Below are 21,391 nucleotides of genomic sequence, written 5' to 3' on the forward strand. Positions count from 1 at the left end.
AAATTTTTATTTATGACGAAGAGTATTCTGTTATTGTTATTATCATATTAAGAATTCTCAATTTTAACGATATACATACGATAAAATACACGTTAATATACATGTAAAATATTATCTTTTATCAAAGTTTGAACGTTGAACCGTTTATTATTTGTTTATATTTAAATAGATCAATTCAAATATAATTAGAGTATATCAATTGTAAATATTTATGAAGATCGAATTAATATCAATATAATATATACAAGATGATACAAAAATATTTTTTTTTATTCGAAACGACATCGTTTTTTCAAAGATGCGTTATATATACGCAGCGATAATATAAGGAATGGCACATGATTTCATAAACATTAGGGACTGGATTTTCTCATTGAATTTCGAATGATATTTTTCTTGTTTGTTCGCAGTTCTTGCAAACATAAACAGATATTAAATAAAATAAATAAATAAACATTTTACGTGAAACATGTATAAAAGCACACACATTAAAAAATACGAAAAAAATTAATCAAGTACAGAAAAGGTACAGTTTTCTGTTGATTTCCTGAAATTATTGCATACGGGGACACGGCAATGTTATCGATCATTATAGGATAACCGTCAATTAATTTCGTAACAATTATTGTCAACCAGAGATCATAATGACTTTCATTTTTTTAGATATCCTTCAGTCAGTAACAAACACAAGTTTGTTAAATTTAAACCCCAAAGATACGCATTTGTAAAATTTATAAACTTTTCAATAAAAGCCTTAAAATTAATTATACACATCTATAAATGTAATTATTACGAATTATTGCTTGTAATGCTGTTGATACACTTAAAAATACGAAATTCGTCTTCGTAATCGTCGTAATTTTTATCATAATAAAAGCAGGTTAAACGCATACAAAATTCACATTACCTTTTTTTATGTCTGTAAACACTCGACATATGTTGATAACAATAAATCGCGCCGATTCATTGAAGATCAAATTTTAAAAAAATTTGACGTAACTATATCAACACCTAAGTTAACTATGTGATAGTTTTGAAATCGAATATCGGTGGTATTGATTTACCTAATACACAAATAATTAACTTTCAATAAAAAATCAACTGATCCAAAAACTTTTTAAACATCATTTTCATTCAAAAGTCAAAATTCTAACGATTTAAGTTTGAAAAATTGAACAGTCATTCAAAATGCGCTGTACAGTCTAAAAAATCTCACATCAAGAATCAAACTTTTACCCATAATAATCATATTGTACGTGACTCACAATTAATCCGAAATTCGAGTACATTAGATGCATAGAGAACGCAGGAGAAATTCTTTCAGTAATATTCTAGATTTTAAAAACACACACATTCAATAGTAGCCAGGTAGAGTCAAAACAGTGGTTACCGTTACGTGCACAGTCAGTCGTGATTATGCGAAATCACCACTTAATTTTTTCCTCATGAACCAAGTCATTGCGAACGATAAAAATGTATCGTTATTATCAGTATGAACGGAGACAACGGTCTCACGCGAAAACGTTTTAAAAAATTCTTAGCAGCATTCTTACCTCGATAAAAAAAAAAAAAATCGCGCTAAATTATTCCTCAACTCATCCGCGATAAATCACCCAAACAACGAGAGAAAAGAAAAATACTGCCACATCATCAATTTAATACTCGTAAACGACGGCTGCAGTAAAGCTCATCTTATTGATAAAAGCACGTTCGCAACAATAAAGCACGATAACGACGCCAGACGGTGATAATCTCACGTTAACTCGGGCATAAATTACGCACGTCCGACTTGAGATCCGGAGCCAGGGAGCTCCAGTCTGTGGAAATGCAGCGCGACATGGGCCGACTCGGGCTTTTTCTCAGCTTGCGCAATGTACTACGCCTGTCCTCGCTAGCGTCGCACACCTTGGTGATCTCGTAGTGCTCGGCTATCAGTCTGTCGACCCAGCGCTCCAGGTGCCAGCCTATCAGTACCTATATGCATATAAAAGCTTATGCAACGCAACGACAACCATTGGTTCAATGGATCTGGGTTGGGGATGTGCAGTCAATTATGAGACATTGCACGAGGAAGGGAAAGAGATGGGGAGTAAGTTATTAAAATTATCGGAATCCTATAGAACTATAGACACAGGTGATGATGAATTAAAACAGGAATTTTTGGGATCCAAGCAAAAGTAAAACAAAGTACAGTCTTACCTCGGTCGGATGCCGAGTCGTCGCCCGCTTGGTATTGATAATGTGCGGCCTGAGAAATTCGAGCCAGCGCTCGGCAGCTTTCCTGGACACGCGAAAGGGGCTCGTGGGCCCGTAGTTGAGCTCGCGGGATTTTTCGTAGCCAATGGGCCGGTTCCTCCAGTGGCTCAGCGGTGCTACCAGGAAACTCAAGCTCGCCACGACTTTGGACTCGAGCACGAGGAAGATGTGCCAGAAACCGACGGACAGCGGCTCGATCAGCTGCGGCTTTAGGTGCCCGGACTTTTGTAAAAAAACATTATGACATAAGGGACTTTTTTTTTCACCGAGGTATTTTTATCCAAAGGAAATATTAAATCAAGAGTTGCAAGCTTTTCGGTAATGCGAATCAAGGCCAAAGAGACTCTCACCAGAGATACCTCGTCGACCAGTAAGTAATTGATCTCGGCTAGTCTGTCGAGCGGATCGATCCAGGCGACTGTGATGTTCAACGGTAGCGATTTCGGCAGATCGGCATCGAACTCGTACGCGAGCACCGGCTCGGACAGGGGGCCCATGGCAGTCAGGAAATTGCGGAAAATCTGCTCCTTTTGATCGTACTCGGTGTTCACGGTTAGTAGTAAGATTTTGTTCAGCCACAGCTTGCTGGTCGACAGGTTGCGCCTGGGCTGGATTAGAGCTTCCAATTGTTCGGGAAAATCGTTTTGCTGCAATTATTTCCACTTATGATCGACTTTGTTTTCAGAATTTTTACGAGGCGAAATAAAAGGCATGACATTAACACGCACTGTTACCCCTAGTTGACCTGCCTTACGATTAATTTATATGATCTCCGTATATAGTACAGGGACATTCCTATAAGTATAATTTACAAGTGGTAAACAGCGTGTAAAGAGATTTATTCTCACAGACAATAGTAAAAAATGACGACGAAAATGCGATTAAAACGTAATAACTAATTGATGTAAAATCATCCAATATTAATAGTGTATGATCAGATTAGAGTGTAAATTCGGCTTTTATTTAAAATTTAATGTTTATGCACATACATATCGTAAGTTATGTCAACTATAAATTAATATGTAAAAGAAGAAAAAATACACTGTGATAAAAATTAAAAGTACACTCAATATTTTGAGTTTTAGATCTCTTATACTCCAAAAGTTTCAAGGAAAAGACGCTTCATCATAATTTTATTATAGTGTCATAATCATAGATACGACGACAATAATATCCTCAAATTTATTGCATGGGCTAAATAATTTTTTAAAACTTATCATCAAAAAAGGAGTAAAAAAATAAATCACACACACAAACAGTAACAATTATTGTGGAATGTGTGTAAATATGTAAAATGTGCAAAGCTACTATCACTGCTCCGCACTCGGAATATTGCGCACCTCCAATGAAAATGAAGCGAACTATGTAGCCCAAAGAAGCAGCAGTAGCAAATTCAAGAAGCGTATTAAACTCGCCAAATAACGAGAGTGTAAATGAGAGTGAGTAATTTACAGACCATAAACGCTCAACAAATATTTATAATCTACACTATCTGCAGGTATATTTTTATCTCCTCGAGTTGACTATACTGCGTTCGCCACTCGGTAGATCAAACGACTGCCTGGCGCCGCGTCTTTCGGGTTTGAAATTGAAAAATTTGGGCTTGCAACTAAAGTGATTTTGAAAGGGTGTACACAGCGAGGGTCAATGTCGGTACGGTGTACAACGAGTATTAAATTCGGTGTCAGGTGAGCGAAAAACAAAATGACGGTGAAAAACTTTGAGCTGGAGACGAAATCTTTCATCGGCGCCAATGGCAAACCCGTGGACGGTAAGAGCGAGGAAGAAAAAAAACCGGAGGACGCCTTGCAAATAAGGGTTTACAGGAAAAGATGGGTGATTTTGGTGATTTTTATCTTCTTCACTCTTGGAAACAAGGCCCAGTACCTGCAGTACACCATGATACTCAATGTCATAACGAAGTAAGTGCACCCGGTGCCGATTTTATCGTTGGTTTTTACGACTGTTTGAATTTTCCTCGTTTTCTTTATGGAAAATGCAGATACTACAACGTGTCGACCCTAGCCGTGAAGGGTACAGCGATGGTGTTCAACCTGTCGGTGCCGATAATGATATACCCGTGTACGCTGGTGATGAACCGCTGGGGACTCCGGCGCACGATGATGCTAGCCTCCGTGTCCACGTGCATCGGTACGTGGATAAAGTATTTGGCGACGGCACCCGATCGGTTTGCCCTGACTATGCTGGGCCAGACGCTCGTCGGTGGCTGGCAGGTGTTTGTGATATCGTTGCCCGGAGGACTCGCAGCGCGCTGGTTCGGCCCTGCCGAAGTCGCCACTGCCACAGCAATGGGCTACATCGGCGTTAAGGTCGGTATGGCGCTCATGTCCTTTCTCATGCCGATCGTCGTCAGGATGCACGAGAACATCGACGAGATCACCGGCGACTTGAGGAGTCTACTGCTACCTCACGCGATATACTGCACCTGCATCGCGGTCTTCATTTTTATGTGTAAATATATTGGTGACTTTTTTTTTTCTAAAATGGAAACATTGTAGCTGTCTGTCGTGTTTGCTGTAGTTTTCGAGGAGGAGCCAAAGTTATCGCCAAGCAAATCCAGGGCCCTACAAAAGCTCAGCAAAGCCGAGGACACCGAGTTCTGGAGTTCACTCGGTCGGCTTTTCAAGAACAAGAATTACTTTTTACTATGGATGGCACAAAATTTACTTGTTGGCCAGTTGATGGCCGTGACTTCTTCGATCAACGCGTTTTACATGATGCATTTTAAGGTGAGTGTCTGGTTTGACGTTTGCTTGCAAAGCCGCTTGTAACTTTAATGAAAAGAATTGATGGTTTTAGAACGGGGAGAGAGACGTGGGCAAAGTCGGGTTGATCATTATTTTGAGTGGACTCGCGGGGGCTCTACTCTTCAGCAGAATCTTGGATAGGACTAAAAAATTCAAGTGAGTTGGTCAAAGTAACGTGGCTCTACGTGAGTATAACTTTTATTTAATACTTTTTTTTTTTTTTAGAGTCATAGCTGTTTCTCTGTATGCGGGATGTATTTTGAGTCTCGTGACGCTTGCGACTTGCTTTTACTTCGAAGTGAAATGGGCTATTTTCGCAGCAGCTGGTATATACGGGTACAGTTTTTTCCATCCATTTTACGTAAGTACTAGGTTCATTTCCCAGTCGTACTTTAACAATATTGATACAATTTTCAGATTATTCGGCTTTGGCTATAATCCAATCAGCTTCGAATTATCCGTCGAAATATCGTATCCAGTATCGGAAAGCTTCAGCATCGCAGTTTTACTACTGGGAAATCAATTGTTCACTGCCTTAACGATAACGATTTCCGATAAACTACTGTTATACTACAACGACGTCGTGGCGTACGTATTTTTCTTTGTACTGTTACTGATAGGATTTATTCTGACGTTATTGACGGAGGACGTGCGGCAAAGACAAACTGCAGGTAACGATAGCTTGTCAAAGAGGAATGAATCATGTTGATAATAAATATTTTACAGTGTAAAGACAACAGCAGAAAGGGTGGGATAAATCTTTTGAAAAAATTTTTCGGAATAAAGAGAATTTTTTTTTTTATATGTGATTTATATCACTGGCTGTGAAAAAAATGTACTCACCGGCGTCGAAGACTCGACTGCGAACCGATCAACGGTAGCACGCACCAGAACCCCGACGAAGCGATTTTCACGAAAGTAGGCCGTACTCTCGAGCAGATGTACACCCCCCGCGACGTCCGAGCGGAACGGCTCACCAATACGCCGATAGACGAGTCGGGCCAGGGAACTTGAGACCGTCAGCAGTGCATCGTCCACCAACGGGCTCACATCCTCGTGATGGTACAAGCTCTGCCAGTAGGCGTTTGAACCTTTGATGAACTGCAAATGTTACGAATTAAAGAAGCATTAATGGATGAGACGAGAAAAGTACATAGTTCGAGAAAACGTCTTTACCATTGAACCAGAGACATTCGCTCGTTCTGGGTAGAGCCACTGGTCGACCCTGTCGATGATTCTCTGATCGATAACCGGCTCGAATTTTCTCGCAAAGAACAAGCTTTTGTTCATGGTGTTCTTTATCCTACCAAAATCCTCCACCTTGAAATCGTTCGGACTACAGCCGCACCAGTCCACGATAGCCTTGTACTGGCACTTACAGCCCAGCTTTCTTTTCCAATTGGTTACGTGGAGATTGTTATCGACGTATGTATCGCAGAATCGTGAATTTCTCAGGGCTGTGTGGAAAAACGATTCTGCTGGCAGTAGGGTGTACTTGAATATACTAAGCAGTCCAGAGATCAGCTCGTCGGGATGTGGCTGAGCTATGTACTCGACAAAATCCCGTGACAAGGCTACCCAGTCGCTGCCACCGTCGATCTGGATGCCATGGGGCAGTTTGCGATCGCCCACTCTCCACATGCGCGCCTCGCACTCGACGAAGGTCTTATCTAAGCCTTGCTTCGTTAGGAACCTTTGTACCTCACGGCCGTGTGACTTGACAAAGTTCATGCCACGATTCCAGCCGAGGAACTCTATGAGACGTGCATTCGTTTTTATGGGATAGTCGGATTCCGAGAGATTAACGAGAAAGTCCCAGTTTTTTGAGCGCAACAGCATCTGATGGGCCGACGTGAGGAAAGTCGTCAGCAAGCTTGCACCACCCCAGATGCTCGCGTGCCTCAGATCTGGGCCCTTGGCCACTATGATGTTACTGAGCTTGCACTTTTTCTCCACCTCCAGCATCTCGCGATACATGTAGTCTTGACGCTACAAGTGAAGATAACATTTTTGCATTTCTTTCTTGTCTATACGTTTCAGGTTTTTGTATTTTGAGATACTTACAGCGTCTACGTGTATGTAAAATAAATGTAAGGGGTCATAAAGAATACTGATAAGGCGTTTGACTTGCCGACTAGCTCTGCCATTGACAGTTAATAAATAAGCAATTCTGATAGACTCGTCTAATGTGTTCTTTGAACTTGAATTTTTAGCCTCGTGTGACTTGAACCCTGAAATACACAAAAATATTTTGTTAATATCTACAAGAGACATTTGATTGTTAAAATACCTGGAAATAGCTTACTTTTGATGCCTGTAGAAAATACATTAATGGTCAAGTATCCACCACATCGCTGTTTAGGATCACCAGGACACTTCATGTTACAACTAGAGTCTGATAACAAGTTAATCTTTGACGGCTTCTCTTTACCACAAAAACATTCCATTCTAAAATAATAAAATACAATGCAAATGGTACACCACATTTCGAATGTTACTTCTTTGCCGACAAAAAAAACTCACGAGTACTCAACACCGGCATAAGAATAGCCAGACTGCAAACACATGTGCGCACAGTGCTCTGGAGAGTTATTAGTCTTGAAAACGGTGTAATAGTGGGGCAAGAGCCGGGACAGCTTGTCGTCTCTAAAGCAGCCTAGGCTTCTAGGTGCGCCAGTAAAGCCCAACGAGTGTGGACAGGAAGACTGCAACTTTGTAGGATACAGCAGATTCTGCTGGCTAAGGCACGTCACATTGACAATGCGCTCCTTGCACATTTGACTATGGGCTCGCGATATGGCACTCACTGCTTCTCTGCCTGAACAGTGTGAATGCATGACTAGATGATACAATTGATGAGATAATCAAACAAACAAAAATTTTTGTTTACCTGTAACTTCACACGTTGGCGTGAAATTAAGAGTTTTGCTATCAAGTTTAACTCTTGAGGACCGATTGTGACTTAAAGCACTGTTGGAGTTACCACGTTTATCTGGTGGCAGTTTTAATTGGCGAGTACCTTCTAACAGGCCTTCCTCTTCTTCGTCTCTAGTCAAAGCATCCTGTAAAGGAAGAATATGTGCTATTTCATAAAAATTGCCAGATTATGTATGAAAAATTTAATTCACAATCAAAAGGGGATAACAAAAACAGCCAACATACCTCATCAGGAAAAGCTCTGCCAGAGTGATGGTGTTTCTTGCTGCTGGCGTGTGGAAAATAAGTGCAAGCCAGGTAAATCTGAACGCAGAAAAACACCAATCCCAGTACAAAGAACGTCCTGTACCGGCACAGGCAATTCGAGTACCTGTTCTCCAGTTGCGTTCTCATTGCCACCATGACTTGTTTTCTTTTCCACTTCATCTCTTAAACTTCAATGTTTACTTATCACCAACAACATCAACAACATATTTAGCTGACGAAGAAATACACTTCATTCACGTAACACCGCTCCGAACCATTACGTTATATTGTTATGACGAAAAAGAAACATCAAGTTCCGCTGCTTTAGCACAACATACATATTCATCGAATGGACTGAATAAAATGATTGTCCGTCGGATTCGGATAATTGACGCTTTCGCGACAGGTAATAATGGTAATTGTTCTTGTGCGGAAGCTATTCAATAGTGCTTTTTGTGTTGTATTGTGCTGTACTGCTGTTCTGCTGCACAATTGCACATCAGCATCCCCGCCCCCTCCCCGACGGAGATGTGTCCACCGCTGCCGCTTCGCTCGCACTCAGGCGGTCCCAAAAATGGCGTCTCCACGTCTCCAGCGCCACACTCCTCCCTCGCCAAGTGTCATACCACCCCACAGAGTGACGGAGGAGGCCACTCGATCCTTTTATGGTTTTCATTAATGTCCATACTCCATAGCGGAGGGTCTATTATAGGTATCGGCTCCGGTAGACCCACCAGTTCCCGTAGCGGAGAGTCTGAGCGGCCCCGGTAGACCATATGCTCACTTTCTATAAATTCATTGTCCCCGTAGCGGAGGGTCTATTGGATCGGCCCCGGTAGACCATATGCTCACTTCCTATGTATTCACTAATGTCCACAGCGGAGGGTCTATTAGAGCGTCTCCGGTAGACCCACCAGTTCCCGTAGCAGAGGGTCTATTGGAGCGGCTCCGGTAGACCCTGTATATAGGATTGAAAGAAAGACTGCCGATAAAAAATTTGTCGCAGGGTCCTGTCATATCGATGGACAGGTAAAATACCTGCTGTACCGACATCAAAAGGGTCGGTACGTAAGGGCACATTTGGAATCTGCCGTATCGATGATTGGTGTTTGCACGGTCAGTACAGCAGGGATTCACCAGTGGTCGTTCACTTTACAGCCTCTGATTTTATCATTCTGGTAAAGAGAGCACGGTGTAAGATGTACGTGAAATTATTAAAGTAATGTGTAGTAATTAAAGTAATTACTACTAAGTAATGCCATATGGTCGATTTTATTAAACCATATGAAAAATATATTTTTTGGAGGTCGACTTTAGGGTGAAAAATAAATTGTAAACTTGCCGCAAATAGCACAAATAGTATTATCTTTTTATTTTATATCTACAATAGTAGTTGCGGCTGGTTTATAATTAATTAAATGGCTCTAATGTGAGAAGTAATAATTATTTGGATCAGCGCCATCTAGCGGTCTTTATTTTTTGGCCAAAAGTGGCTGCTAAAATTCTCAATCAGAGCATTCAGGATTAGAGCCATTTAGTCAATTACAAACCAGCCGCAACTCATGACGAAGCTATAAAATAAAAAAATAACGATACGTGTGTTTTTGGCGGCAAGTTAACAATCTATTTTCTACCAAAAAATCGACCTCCTATGTATATATATTTTTGAAGATAAATTTCGAGTAAAAAATAGATTGTTAACTTGCCGCCAAAAACACATGTATCGTTATTTTTTCATTTTATATCTACAAAATTAGTTGCGGCTGGTTTATAATTGATTAAATGGCTCTACGCGCTAAAGCTCTCCTTCAGAATTTTAGGGCCACTTTTTAGTTCAGAAATCCGCAACGCTAGATGGCGCTGATCCAAAATAATTATTGCTACTTACAGTAAAGTCACTTTATTAGTTATAAACCAGCCGCAACAAATCTTGTAGATAGACAATAAAAAGATAACATTTTTTGTGCTACTTGCGGCAAGTTTACAATCTATCTTTTACCTTAAAATCGACCTCCAAAACCATCAATATTCTACTTATCTTATATGGCTCATACAATCGACAATATTTACAAAATTACAATACTGTTGACCTTTTACTATTAACTCATGTTATCACAAATCAATCAGTCCAAAAGAGACAACCGAAGAAAAAAGGCTTGAAAAAGAAGCACAGTCACTCATAAGAATGGAGCATTGGATCTCACTTGATCAGAGAAGGTTGGGTTCTTTGTTTACTTATAACACTTAATATTTACATCTCTGTAATAAATGTATTTTTCAATTAGTGAGATCCGATGCTCCATTCCTAGGAGACTCTTCGTGTGGCTGCTTCTTTTTAAGACCTTTTTTCTTCAGTTGTCTCTTTTCGACTGATTAATTTACGTGTTTATTTGATCGTGATTTACGATTTCTGTAACACAAATTTTGCTTTGTACATATTATATAAGTTAACTGTTTATTGGAAATCTAAAGTTGAAGGGCTGTTCTTTCATTAGTTAATGGTAAAAGGTCTAGAGTATTGTAATTTTATAAATATTGTCAATTTTATGAGCCATATAAGATAAGTAGAATATTGATGGTTTTGGAGGTCGATTTTAAGGTAAAAGATAAATTGTAAACTTGCCGCAAGTAGCACAAAAAATGTTATCTTTTTATTGTCTATCTACAAGATTTGTTGCGGCTGGTTTATAACTAATAAAGTGACTTTACTGTAAGTAGCAATAATTGTTTTGGATCAGCGCCATCTAGCGGTCTTTATTTTTTGGCCAAAAGTGGCCCCTAAAATTCTAAATCAGAGCATTCTGGATTAGAGCCATTTAATCAATTATAAACCAGCCGCAACTCATGACGAAGCTATAAAATGAAAAAATAACGATACATGTGTTTTTGGCGGCAAGTTAACAATTTATCTTATGCTTGAAAATTTATCTTCAAAAGTACAAACACATAGGAGGTCGATTTTTGGTAGAAAATAGATTGTTAACTTGCCGCCTAAAACACATGTATTGTTATTTTTTTATTTTATAGCTTCGTCATGAGTTGCGGCTGGTTTGTAATTGACTAAATGGCTCTAATCCTGAATGCTCTGATTGAGAATTTTAGGAGCCACTTTTGGCCAAAAAATAAATACCGCTAGATGGCGCTGATCCAAATAATTATTACTTCTCATATTAGAGCCATTCAATCAATTATAAACCAGCCGCAACTACTTTAGTAGATATAAGATAAAAAGATGATACTATTTGTGCTATTTGCGGCAAGTTTACAATTTATTTTTTACCCAAAAGTCGACCTCCAAAAAATATATTTTTCATATGGTTTAATAAAATCGACCATATGGCATTACTTAGTAGTAATTACTTTAATTACTACACATTACTTTAATAACTTCACGTATAACTTACACCGTGCTCTCTTTACCAGAATGATAAAATCAGCTACGGGCACTGGTGGGTCTACCAGAGCCGCTCCAATATAGACCCTCCGCTGAGGACATTAGTGAATTTATAGGAAGTGAGCGTATATTATGGTCTACCGGAGCCTGACAGGACCCTGCGATGAATTTTTTATCGGCCGTGTGTCTTTCAGTACATATGTGATATATCAGGTCATCACGCTTTGTAATACATATAAGGTAAGTAGGCATAAAAAGAGATGCAACATCGAGCTACCTTTCTATCTATAATATCTCTATTACAGTGCATTAATTTTTGCATTTGTGTGCATACGCGCATTTGTATTTTTGGCGCTCCGAAAAAAAAGCTTTTTGACGTCAGCTGTCGCCGTGTCGCCGCGCGGCATGCGCGCGCGTCTGCTTTTCTCTTTTCTGCAATGTCTGTCTGCTGTAGCAGCCGATCGTCATCACGATGCATCATCATGCATCAGTATAAAAAAAAACATTGCTCATTATATATATATACAAGTATTATATATAGTTAGGTACTGATAAAAAGAAAATCGGTGACGAATGGATACTTGAGTACTTATACAATGTGATAGCCAGACATCGTACAACGAACGAGGAGAAAAGGAAGAAAAGTATTGCTATACCATTCTGTCATGGTGGGAGACGTTATCGAGGAAAAAAAGTAGGAGGCAAGAGACATCATACCTGCCTTTGTATTATATACTCAAACAGTAGTGCCGAGGCAAGCGCGACGTGAGTACAATAACTGTGCGTGACAAGTGATATATCTCATTATCGATCTTTGAAAAGAATAACATAAAATCCATGGCGTGTCAATAGCCAAGGATCTTCGATAAGGCTACGAGCGTATGTTTACTTGAAAGTCTCGTGAGTGCGTGAGTGGGTGAAATGTTGTCCCTATCGAGCAAGAGGATCTTGGCCCTCTTGCTCTTCCTGGGAGCTGGGGGCTGCGAGGGGGATCCAACTGACATTGCCCTTGACTCGAAGTATCAATCCCTGCACAGGCTTGATAGCTTGAACTTGCTGCTCTACACGGTACTGTTAACAGCCACTGTACTAACTGTCTGGACCTTCAAACACAGGAGGCTCAGGTTCCTGCACGAAACTGGACTTGCTGTCATCTATGGTAAATTTCATTATGTTTAGAAGAGTTTTTTTTTTGTTCTAACGATTTCTTTTATTTTTATGTATCATCTGTTTTGGCGAGTCAAGACGTTTATAAAAGTTTCATAGTTTTAAATGTCAAATTGTAGTACTACATCATCACAATGGCATTCGTTTATTTTTTTTTCAATTTTCCTCCACAGTTGTATAAATAACTAGTCTGTATACGTTTTTCATCGTCACATGTTTTCAATGGCAACCTAGTCAGTATAATTATGTTGGCTTAAACAATGGCAGACCTCTGTTTTTGTAAATAAAAATTCTTATACAAAAATTTAGTGATCCTTTTAAATGTAAAGTAAGTAAACATTGAGGGCCCAATTTTCTAAAATTAAAAAAAAAAAAAAAAAAAAAAAATTGTAATGCACATTAATAATATTGTATCCTCCTTGTTTTGCTCAATCATCTCAACCCTTTAAACTCCGTGTAATATGTTCTTAGCGAACGGAGGGAAGAAAGTAAATTAATCAAAAGATAACAAAACAACAACAGCCACGTGCACCGAATTCGATAACACTCTGATACTTATCAGCATCTCCGCCTCCCGGTAAAATTTCAATGCGTGCAATCCATGTAAATTTCAATTAACTTGACTTCAGTATATAATATATTATGTACTCATTTGTACACCTACGGCTAATATGTATATCTAGATACGTAAGTATACGAATAAAGACCAAATTGGGTGTCCAACGTACGTTATTCTCATCAGACTCGATCATATGCGTATATACCTACATATAAATATAGATAAATTGGTATGATAGGATCAAGCGCATCATTCCGTCTAAATTAACATCGTAAAATCTCTCCCTCTCTCGCTGACCTTCGTACTCCTGACACCGTTCCGATCATCACCAAGTATCATTTATATTATATAGGTACAACATAGGTATATAGGTACACCGAGTTCATTTTATATTCAAACGCAAGTTGCACGTTTAATTTTACATGCGTATATGAATACGTGTGAGCCCCTTATCCTTATCACCTCTTCTATATATGTATATACATTCAAAAGTTTCTCCAAGTGCGCGCATACAGAGCACTTACACTTACAACAATACGTACTTACCCCTTATCATTGTTTTGTGCTCGTTATATTTTTACTCTCTTCTGTTTTTGCGCCAAGTGAAAGCTTTTTTTTTCTTTTTTTTTTTTTTTTTTGCTGACCATACATATAGGTAATATTAATTGCACAAATGCGCTCAATCACTGCAATGCACGTATACTGTTGCTGGGAATCACTATACATGCTCCCTCGCTATCCCTCTCGAAAACAGTGTTTGTGTTATGTAAGAGAAAAAAATAAAAAATAGCTGCTGCGACCGCGGACGTAATGAAATCCGCACTCCAACAACAATTGAACTTTCGAGTCACACTTGTTTTGTTACGTATATGATATAATAAGTATGTGCCTTTCTTATTTTTTCCTCCCTTGAACATTCCAGATTTTTGATTGTTTTAAAACTGATGATTCTAAGTACATATATGTATATTTATACACCGTTTATTTATTTATTTTAGTACTGAATAAAAGCACTCGTTGAGCGGACGTATAAAGGAAAACGTATAATTTTTTGTATTTTAAGGGCTGATTGTAGGAGCGATAATTCGGTATGGCTACTCGTTCAGTTCGTCGATCGAAAAATTGCAAGTCGTGCCCGCGGATCCCCTCGACAGTAACAGAACAATACCGCCCGACTTACTATGGATCAACATGCAGGAAAACATCAGCGGTACGGTTAAAAACAAAACGTTCGCCTACTGGTTTCGTGGTGAAATTTACAAACAGGACAGCGAAATCGATAAAAAGGTGTGGACACAACTATTTTATTTCCCTCTTTTTTTTCCTTTTTTTTTTTTTAAACCTATTTCGATATTAAAAAAAAAAAAAAAAAAAAAAAAAAAAAAAAAAAAAAAACTAATTTCGAATTTTTCTTCACGTTGCAGGCCACGTTCGATCCAGAAATATTTTTTAACATAATATTGCCTCCTATAATTTTTTACGCCGGCTACAGCTTAAAGAGGGTAAGTTGATAAACATGTGTATCTAAATATGCAACGAGTGCAAATGCGCCCGTTTTGTTTGCGACGAGTAAATCCATTTGCGTGTAGGAGAAATATTTTCTAAAGTAATAAAACAACAGTCTATACTCAATTCGTGTCACTGCTGATAAATAGTGCCGTTGAAAGTTTCCAGCGTCGTTTCTAATGCTTCTAGATGAAAGAAAAAAAGAAGAAAAAAAAAATTCAAAGAATTTTTTTCCATCGACCAAGTGTCATTTAAGTAGGGAATTTTTTTTAGGTCCTTTATTGCTTTATTAATTTATTTTTACGCAGGAAATTGTTTCGATGGTTTTCATGAATTCACCAATTTTTTTTTAACGCAATCGAAATGACAAAGAAAAACAATTTACATTTCATCCGCAGTGCAAATGGTTTTGACACCTCGCAACCAAGCGTTGAAAAAATAAATCGACAGGATTCTGATTGCCATTGTGACGTAATTCATTATAAATTTCAGAAATACTTCTTTCGAAACCTCGGGGCGATACTGATGTTCGCGCTCATCGGTACCACGGTATCGTCGTTCGTTATCGGGTAAGTGTATACCTATCGTCTGGGAACGAAACCCAGTGCCTGTAGGTGTAACACACCCACATTAATTTTTCTGTTTTTCTACTCCAGGACGCTGATGTACGCGTTTTTGAAGCTGATCCCAAACTTTTCCACGTCGTTCACGTTCCTGGACACTTTGTACTTTGGCGCTCTCATATCGCCTACCGATCCCCTCACCATTATATCCATTTTTAACGATCTCCACGTCGATGTGAATCTGTACGCCCTCGTGTTCGGCGAGAGCGTGCTCAACGATGCCGTGGCCATTGTACTTAGCGGGTGAGTCGACCCTGTATTATAGCATCGCTTCGTTTGATGAAGTAACCTGTGTGAAAATCAAAAAAATAATTTAAAAAATTCCAAAAAATATTAAGTTCTTGTCTACAAACTTTGTCCAGTGCTATACAAAATTACGGCGAGCGTTACGCCACGAAAGGCTCGAGCGCGTTCGAAGCGGCGGCGTTTTTCCAGGCCCTGGGCGACTTTGTCGGTATCTTCAGCTTGTCGCTGTTCATAGGCGCCACGATGGGCTGCACCACGGCCCTGATGACCAAATACACGCGGGTGCGCGACTTCCCGCTCCTCGAGTCGGCCCTGTTCGTGCTCATGTCCTACAGCACGTTCCTCATCGCCGAGGCCTCTGATCTTACTGGCAAGTTTTTTTTTTTTTTTGTTTGTTTTTTTTTCTCAACATATTTGTCACTGGCTGGGATTCAAGATAACAGGAGCGATTTTCACGACTTATTTATACGACTTATCGTCAACTTTAGTGAGTCATACAAGTGCCACAGAGATAAGCCGCGTGCTCGATTTACGTTTCTCAGCGCTAATCGCACTTTACGAAATATTGTTTTGACTACTGAACTGATCAACGTGATCTGTTTTTAATTACAAACTAAAAAAAAAAAACAAATAAATAAATGCAAGAAATAACTTTGTAACGAAATTCGTTGACGGTGAATAAATTCAACAGGTGTTGTTGCGGTCTTGTTCTGCGGAATATGCCAAGCCCACTACACGTACAACAATCTGAGTACCGATTCTCGGCAACGAACGAAACAGCTATTCGAGTTGCTCAACTTCCTAGCCGAGAACTTCATCTTTTGCTACATAGGCGTGTCGATGTTCACCTTTCCCAAGCATCACTTCGACTTGGGCTTCGTTGTTTCAGGATTTGTATCCTTTTTTGGAAGAAGAAGAAGTACTTATATTGAAAAACGATCGCAAAGAAATATATTACGAAATGCTTTTGAAAATTTGCAATAATATATGGCTGTATACGTTCACGTTGCCATGATAGATGTATAATTTAAAACAAGCCGTAAATACAAGTGTGAGGATGCAATTACGACCATCTGCAATAACGTGATGCTTACGTAAATACTCGATGATAATTTACGTTATCCTTAGAAATGCATTTTACGTAAGATCGAAATTACGGTACGCTACGTTTATGGAGTCCTGAATTTCTAATTGCACTTTTATGTTTGTACCTTTAGGAAAATGAAGAAAACCAGATAGCACATAATTAAATAATTGTCAAACTATTTTCGTACACATATATGCGTATGATATTTAAACAAAGAGTCCTTAACGAGTCATGAAACAGTTGTGCGCACTGCTAGGCAGAGCAGCAAACGTGTACCCCCTGTCGTTCCTCCTGAATCTCGGCCGGAAGCCCAAGATCCCCATGAATTTCCAGCACATGCTGTTCTTTGCTGGACTACGAGGTGCCATGAGTTTCGCTCTGGCGATACGAAACACGGTGTCGGAAGCACGCCAGGCTATGCTGACCACCACGAGTCTCATCGTCATACTCACGGTGATATTCCAGGGCGGCATGGCCTCGCAGTTTCTCAGTTGGTTCAACATACCGTGAGTAAAAATTCCTGGCGTTTTCTCTCGTTCGATTTTTGTATGTTTTATTAAATAACTAAAACAGCATAAAATGCGAGTCTTCTGGATCTTTGCAGAAGGTAGCTGGCGTGTGTTGAATTGTGAAGCTTTTTTTACAGAGATATAGTGCTTTTGCTTTGTACCGAGTGAAATTGAACGATACATTTTAGTAATCGTAATTGATGATCTTTTGTAGAACTGGAGTTGATGAGGAAGTCGAAGCGCTACCGCGTAACGGAGTACGGAGCGTAAGTAACGAGCTGTACATAATATGATGTCTTTTTTTCTTTTAAATATCTCTTTTACTCGTAGATATTTTTTTTTAAACATATTTATAATTGTTGTCTTTGTGAATTTGTGATGTTGTGACAAAACGAGCTTATTATTTAATGACTTCTTATGGGTGTGTAATATGGTATCATTTGTGTATACCTCGTAAAAAAAAGTCACGTCATTTTTTCCGTTGATGGTTTTTTTTTTTTTTTCCTTACCTGGATAATTTTAAATGAACTTAATATTTTGTTGAATTACTTGAGCGTGAATGTATCGTTTTTTAAAGCTTTTTAAACTTCAAATTGTTTATGGAGAATTTAAAGTTATCCCTGTAATAATTGAAAAAGCTCGATAGCCATTAGGTATTTTGATAAAAAATAAAAATTACTCATTCATCAATCTAACGAAAAGTTATGCAAAATTTTGTATCTCCATGAATTAGAAGATGCTTGAGTAAAAATAGTTTATCAAAAATCTAAATATAAATCTCATATCACTCATCAAAAAATAAATATTTGAATTTCGTTCAAAAATTTTTAAATGAATATAAACTATAGAAAAAGAACAAAGGCACCTGCGCACGAGATTTTGTCGAGTTAATATTCGCCAACAACTGCACATGTCTCTGCTTTTTTATACAATAACGTTTGCTTTTTTTTGGGTGCATATTATTTGAGGAATTTTGCCAAAGGTTACTCAATATCTTTCTACAATTTTATTATTGATGGTTTAACGCTCAATTTACAAAAGAGATTATTTGACTCATCAATCATAATGTATATAGTTGGATCAATAGCTTTTTTAGCTTTTATTTAATAGATTTTTCATTGTTTTTTTATAATAGACATTATAATAGTTCAATAATAATTTACGAAGTCATTAGTACTATTATTTTATCTCCAGCATGCAATTTTTACAATTAGCTAAAAAATTGTTGTTTTTTTAACCAGCACTCTACCTAAAAACTTCGTAAAAAAATAGATATTAGAATAAATTTAAATAACTTTGGTAAACAAAGAAATAAAAATTGCAATTGAAATTTTTGATAGTCTGGTGGCGAAGGTGGCTTTGGCCAACTGGAAATACATCGGGAGAGACGCGCTCCGGTATGTTTACATAAAAATTTCGAAAGTCAAATCGTGTGTCTCATTCCTCATTTTCTGTATCACCTTTGTTTTCCTTACTGTTTACACTATCTTTCATGTTTGGTTCAACGCTTGTTTTGCTTGGTGCTTATATTTATGTTACTAATATTTTTAATTTTTTATGGGTGTTTGCATGGGTTTCTTTATTTGTTTATTTGTTTTTGTTTTTTTTTTATTTTTTTGTTTTTTTTTATTATAAAATGCACGACTTGTTATTTTTTTGTAAATTACACAAAAACCAAAATTTAAGTTTATGGGTGATATAATTTATTTATCAAAACAGAATCATTTCAATATTGATTGGAATCATCCAAAAATTTAAAACCAACAAGCTTTAACTATTTTACACTTAAAAAATGACAATTTTTTACTTTATTTTTTTTTTAATTTTGGCCATCCATTCTGTATGTTACCTCTTTATTGCTGTCAGTAGATATTTGAATGGACGTTTATATATTGCATCTAATGAACGCCGGCAGCCCAAAATTGTAACATTTAATGCACACGCAGCTACCGGTATATTACAAAAAAAAAATAATAATAATAATAATAATAATAAAATAACTCAGAATTAGCATGGCACATTGGATGAATAAATTATTATCAACTAACAATGTCAAGTATATCTAATAATTTTTATCTTAATCATGTTTATTTTTTTTTTTTAACATTACATTTATTTATTTATTTTAAAATGCCATAAAAAGTTGCAATCAAGTAAATGAATCGATCGTTGATTTTGATTAGAATTTAGTAGAACATATTTTTCGTTTTCTCACGTGGCTGTTGTAATGTATTTTTTATCTTGCTCGTTCGTATTACGTACTTCAATCACTTGTAGTTGCTGTACTTGTAATATGTCGTAGTTTTTTTTATCAAATTCTACAAACTGTTATTTTAATATTTCAATAAAACGCTCATTTTTATGCCTGATGAAAAATCAGTAAAATCAATATATAAGTATGCTTGCAACCAGGTGATTTTTTCTATTATTTGCATACTACGGCTTTGCCATCATTCATCTTAGATACAATCCACAGATTTACACAAAATTGATTCATGTGCATGTATACCAAGTATAAAATATACTTGCTGCTTTGCTAAAAAAAAAAAAAAAAAAAAAAAAAAAAAAAGTTATAAAAAAACAGGTGCACTGATATATCACGCGAATCGCAAGCTGCAAGCAAAATCGCAGGTGCGCGTTGCCATGATTGAATAACGAGGCACTGCTGCATAATTTGAAAACGAGTGTCTTGAAAAAGACATTGCAATAACGTACCCGAAAATCCAGTGACACACGATTTCAGAAAAAAAAAAAAAAAAATTATTTTGAATAATGTGAATGATCAATCGTACAATCGAAAGAAAATCCAAGTATTTATTATACAAGTAATCATTAGATGTTGATAGACAACGATCCTCCGTTAAAGAAAAAGAAAAAAAAAAAAAAAAAAAAAAATCCCACATAATCATACAGGATGGAAACAGGCCGTGAGGACTAAAGCGGGGCTTTTCTTTCTTTGTTCACGCATCACAGTATAATTCTATGCAGGAGGGGCAAGGGGATGGTGGCAAGGGCAACGAGAAAGCGCTGCTCGCCAGCATGTGGGGAAAATTCGACAATCACTACATGAAACCGCTGCTGACGCACTCGAGGCCCACTTTGTTGGAGACGTTACCCGTGTGTTGTACCCCGCTGGCCAGGTTGCTTACCACAACCCAGCAAATGACGCAGGTACGTGATCGTGGAACAATCCCCACTTTTCAATGGGTACCGGCTGTTGTCGATAAACTATTTCAATTTGAAATAAAAATACAATAAAGTCACGTAAAATGTTTTTTTTTTGCAAATTTTAATTTCTCACCAGGATGACCTGGGTCCAAAGGTAGATTCGGATTGCGATCTGTATGGCGTCGAGCACGAGTACAATAACGTCGAGAGAAGACGTACAAGCAGCCAACCGGTGAGTTATCATAATTCTCAGCAGCATAATCTGAACTACACGATTAACCCATGTTACCAGCCTAACGGTACGGAACCTACCAGTAGTAGGGATGAGCCCTACGTCATTCTCAATCTGACTAGGCGATAAGATTTATTTCACAACTGCCTGACAAAAAAAAGAGAAAATAAAACTAATCTAATTTATACGCGATAACGCTTTTTTCATTGGCTTTTTAATGGATGTTTTTCTTTTTTTTCTTTTTTTTTTTCCTTACTGTTTCTTCTAAGATAAATGACAAAGTCTAGGGCAATGGATGTTGATTGATTTTTTTCCCATCATATAATGTAACACTAACATCGTAAATATATCTACTCTTTGGATGACACTTCTTTTACTAATATGGCTGTAAATAAAAACACGATGAACATCGTTGGAGTTGAGAGCAATGGCGTCTTAGCTCTTGAAGTATGAAAGACGTGGGGTATTGGAATGTTTTACTTTGATTTTATTTTTACTAAAAAAAAAGTCGTACTTATTTATAATATTTTATGAGGATAATTTTTAAATAAGCAGATTGGATGAATTAGACGTTTTGACAAATAATTTTTTTATTTCTTTATCTTGTGGCACATACTGCTTTATGCGTGCAATGTAATTTAATGATTTTTAGGTAATCTTTCCATAAATATTTTTCTGTTTTTACTGTATATT

At 37.7% G+C, this 21,391-nt stretch overlaps 3 protein-coding genes across 6 annotated transcripts; 2 read left to right on the forward strand and 1 right to left on the reverse strand.

Moving 5' to 3' along the window:
- Positions 1 to 22: 22 nt before the first annotated feature.
- On the reverse strand, positions 23 to 8,665 carry oxt (Xylosyltransferase oxt). 3 transcript variants are annotated; one of them, XM_014360587.3, is made up of 10 exons: positions 8,187 to 8,665; positions 7,915 to 8,086; positions 7,548 to 7,842; positions 7,330 to 7,472; positions 7,089 to 7,255; positions 6,201 to 7,013; positions 5,913 to 6,125; positions 2,607 to 2,903; positions 2,200 to 2,478; positions 23 to 1,974 (listed from the first exon to the last, which is right to left on the reverse strand). In XM_014360587.3, exons 1-10 carry the CDS (start codon positions 8,385 to 8,387, stop codon positions 1,759 to 1,761), a joined length of 2,796 nt encoding a protein of 931 aa, XP_014216073.2. In that variant the 5' UTR covers positions 8,388 to 8,665; the 3' UTR covers positions 23 to 1,758. The 3 variants fall into 3 exon arrangements, with proteins under 3 accessions (XP_014216073.2, XP_089450809.1, XP_089450808.1); XM_089594683.1 differs by having other exon boundaries at positions 2,224 to 2,478; positions 5,868 to 6,125; XM_089594682.1 differs by having other exon boundaries at positions 5,868 to 6,125.
- On the forward strand, positions 4,134 to 5,733 carry LOC106644887 (putative MFS-type transporter C09D4.1). The gene is made up of 6 exons (XM_014360588.2): positions 4,134 to 4,178; positions 4,259 to 4,728; positions 4,798 to 5,006; positions 5,077 to 5,180; positions 5,250 to 5,360; positions 5,442 to 5,733. Exons 1-6 carry the CDS (start codon positions 4,156 to 4,158, stop codon positions 5,731 to 5,733), a joined length of 1,209 nt encoding a protein of 402 aa, XP_014216074.2. The 5' UTR covers positions 4,134 to 4,155.
- Nhe3 (Na[+]/H[+] hydrogen exchanger 3) lies at positions 8,214 to 21,319 on the forward strand. Of its 2 annotated transcripts, XM_089594684.1 has the most exons (13): positions 8,214 to 8,236; positions 12,540 to 12,760; positions 14,391 to 14,635; positions 14,734 to 14,829; positions 15,326 to 15,402; positions 15,490 to 15,699; positions 15,819 to 16,072; positions 16,394 to 16,596; positions 17,030 to 17,295; positions 17,513 to 17,564; positions 18,639 to 18,695; positions 20,272 to 20,469; positions 20,603 to 21,319. In XM_089594684.1, the coding sequence occupies exons 1-13, from the start codon at positions 8,214 to 8,216 to the stop codon at positions 20,825 to 20,827; spliced, it is 2,127 nt and encodes a 708-aa protein (XP_089450810.1). In that variant the 3' UTR covers positions 20,828 to 21,319. The 2 variants fall into 2 exon arrangements, with proteins under 2 accessions (XP_089450810.1, XP_089450811.1); XM_089594685.1 differs by lacking the exon at positions 8,214 to 8,236 and having other exon boundaries at positions 12,099 to 12,760; positions 14,391 to 14,614; positions 14,752 to 14,829.
- The last annotated feature ends 72 nt before the right edge of the window (positions 21,320 to 21,391 follow it).

This window comes from Copidosoma floridanum, unplaced genomic scaffold, assembly GCF_036245765.1.
Source record: "Copidosoma floridanum isolate Cflo_tuat_1 unplaced genomic scaffold, Cflo_Japanese_pri ptg000021l, whole genome shotgun sequence".
In the NCBI taxonomy this organism is placed as follows: Eukaryota; Metazoa; Arthropoda; class Insecta; order Hymenoptera; family Encyrtidae; genus Copidosoma; species Copidosoma floridanum.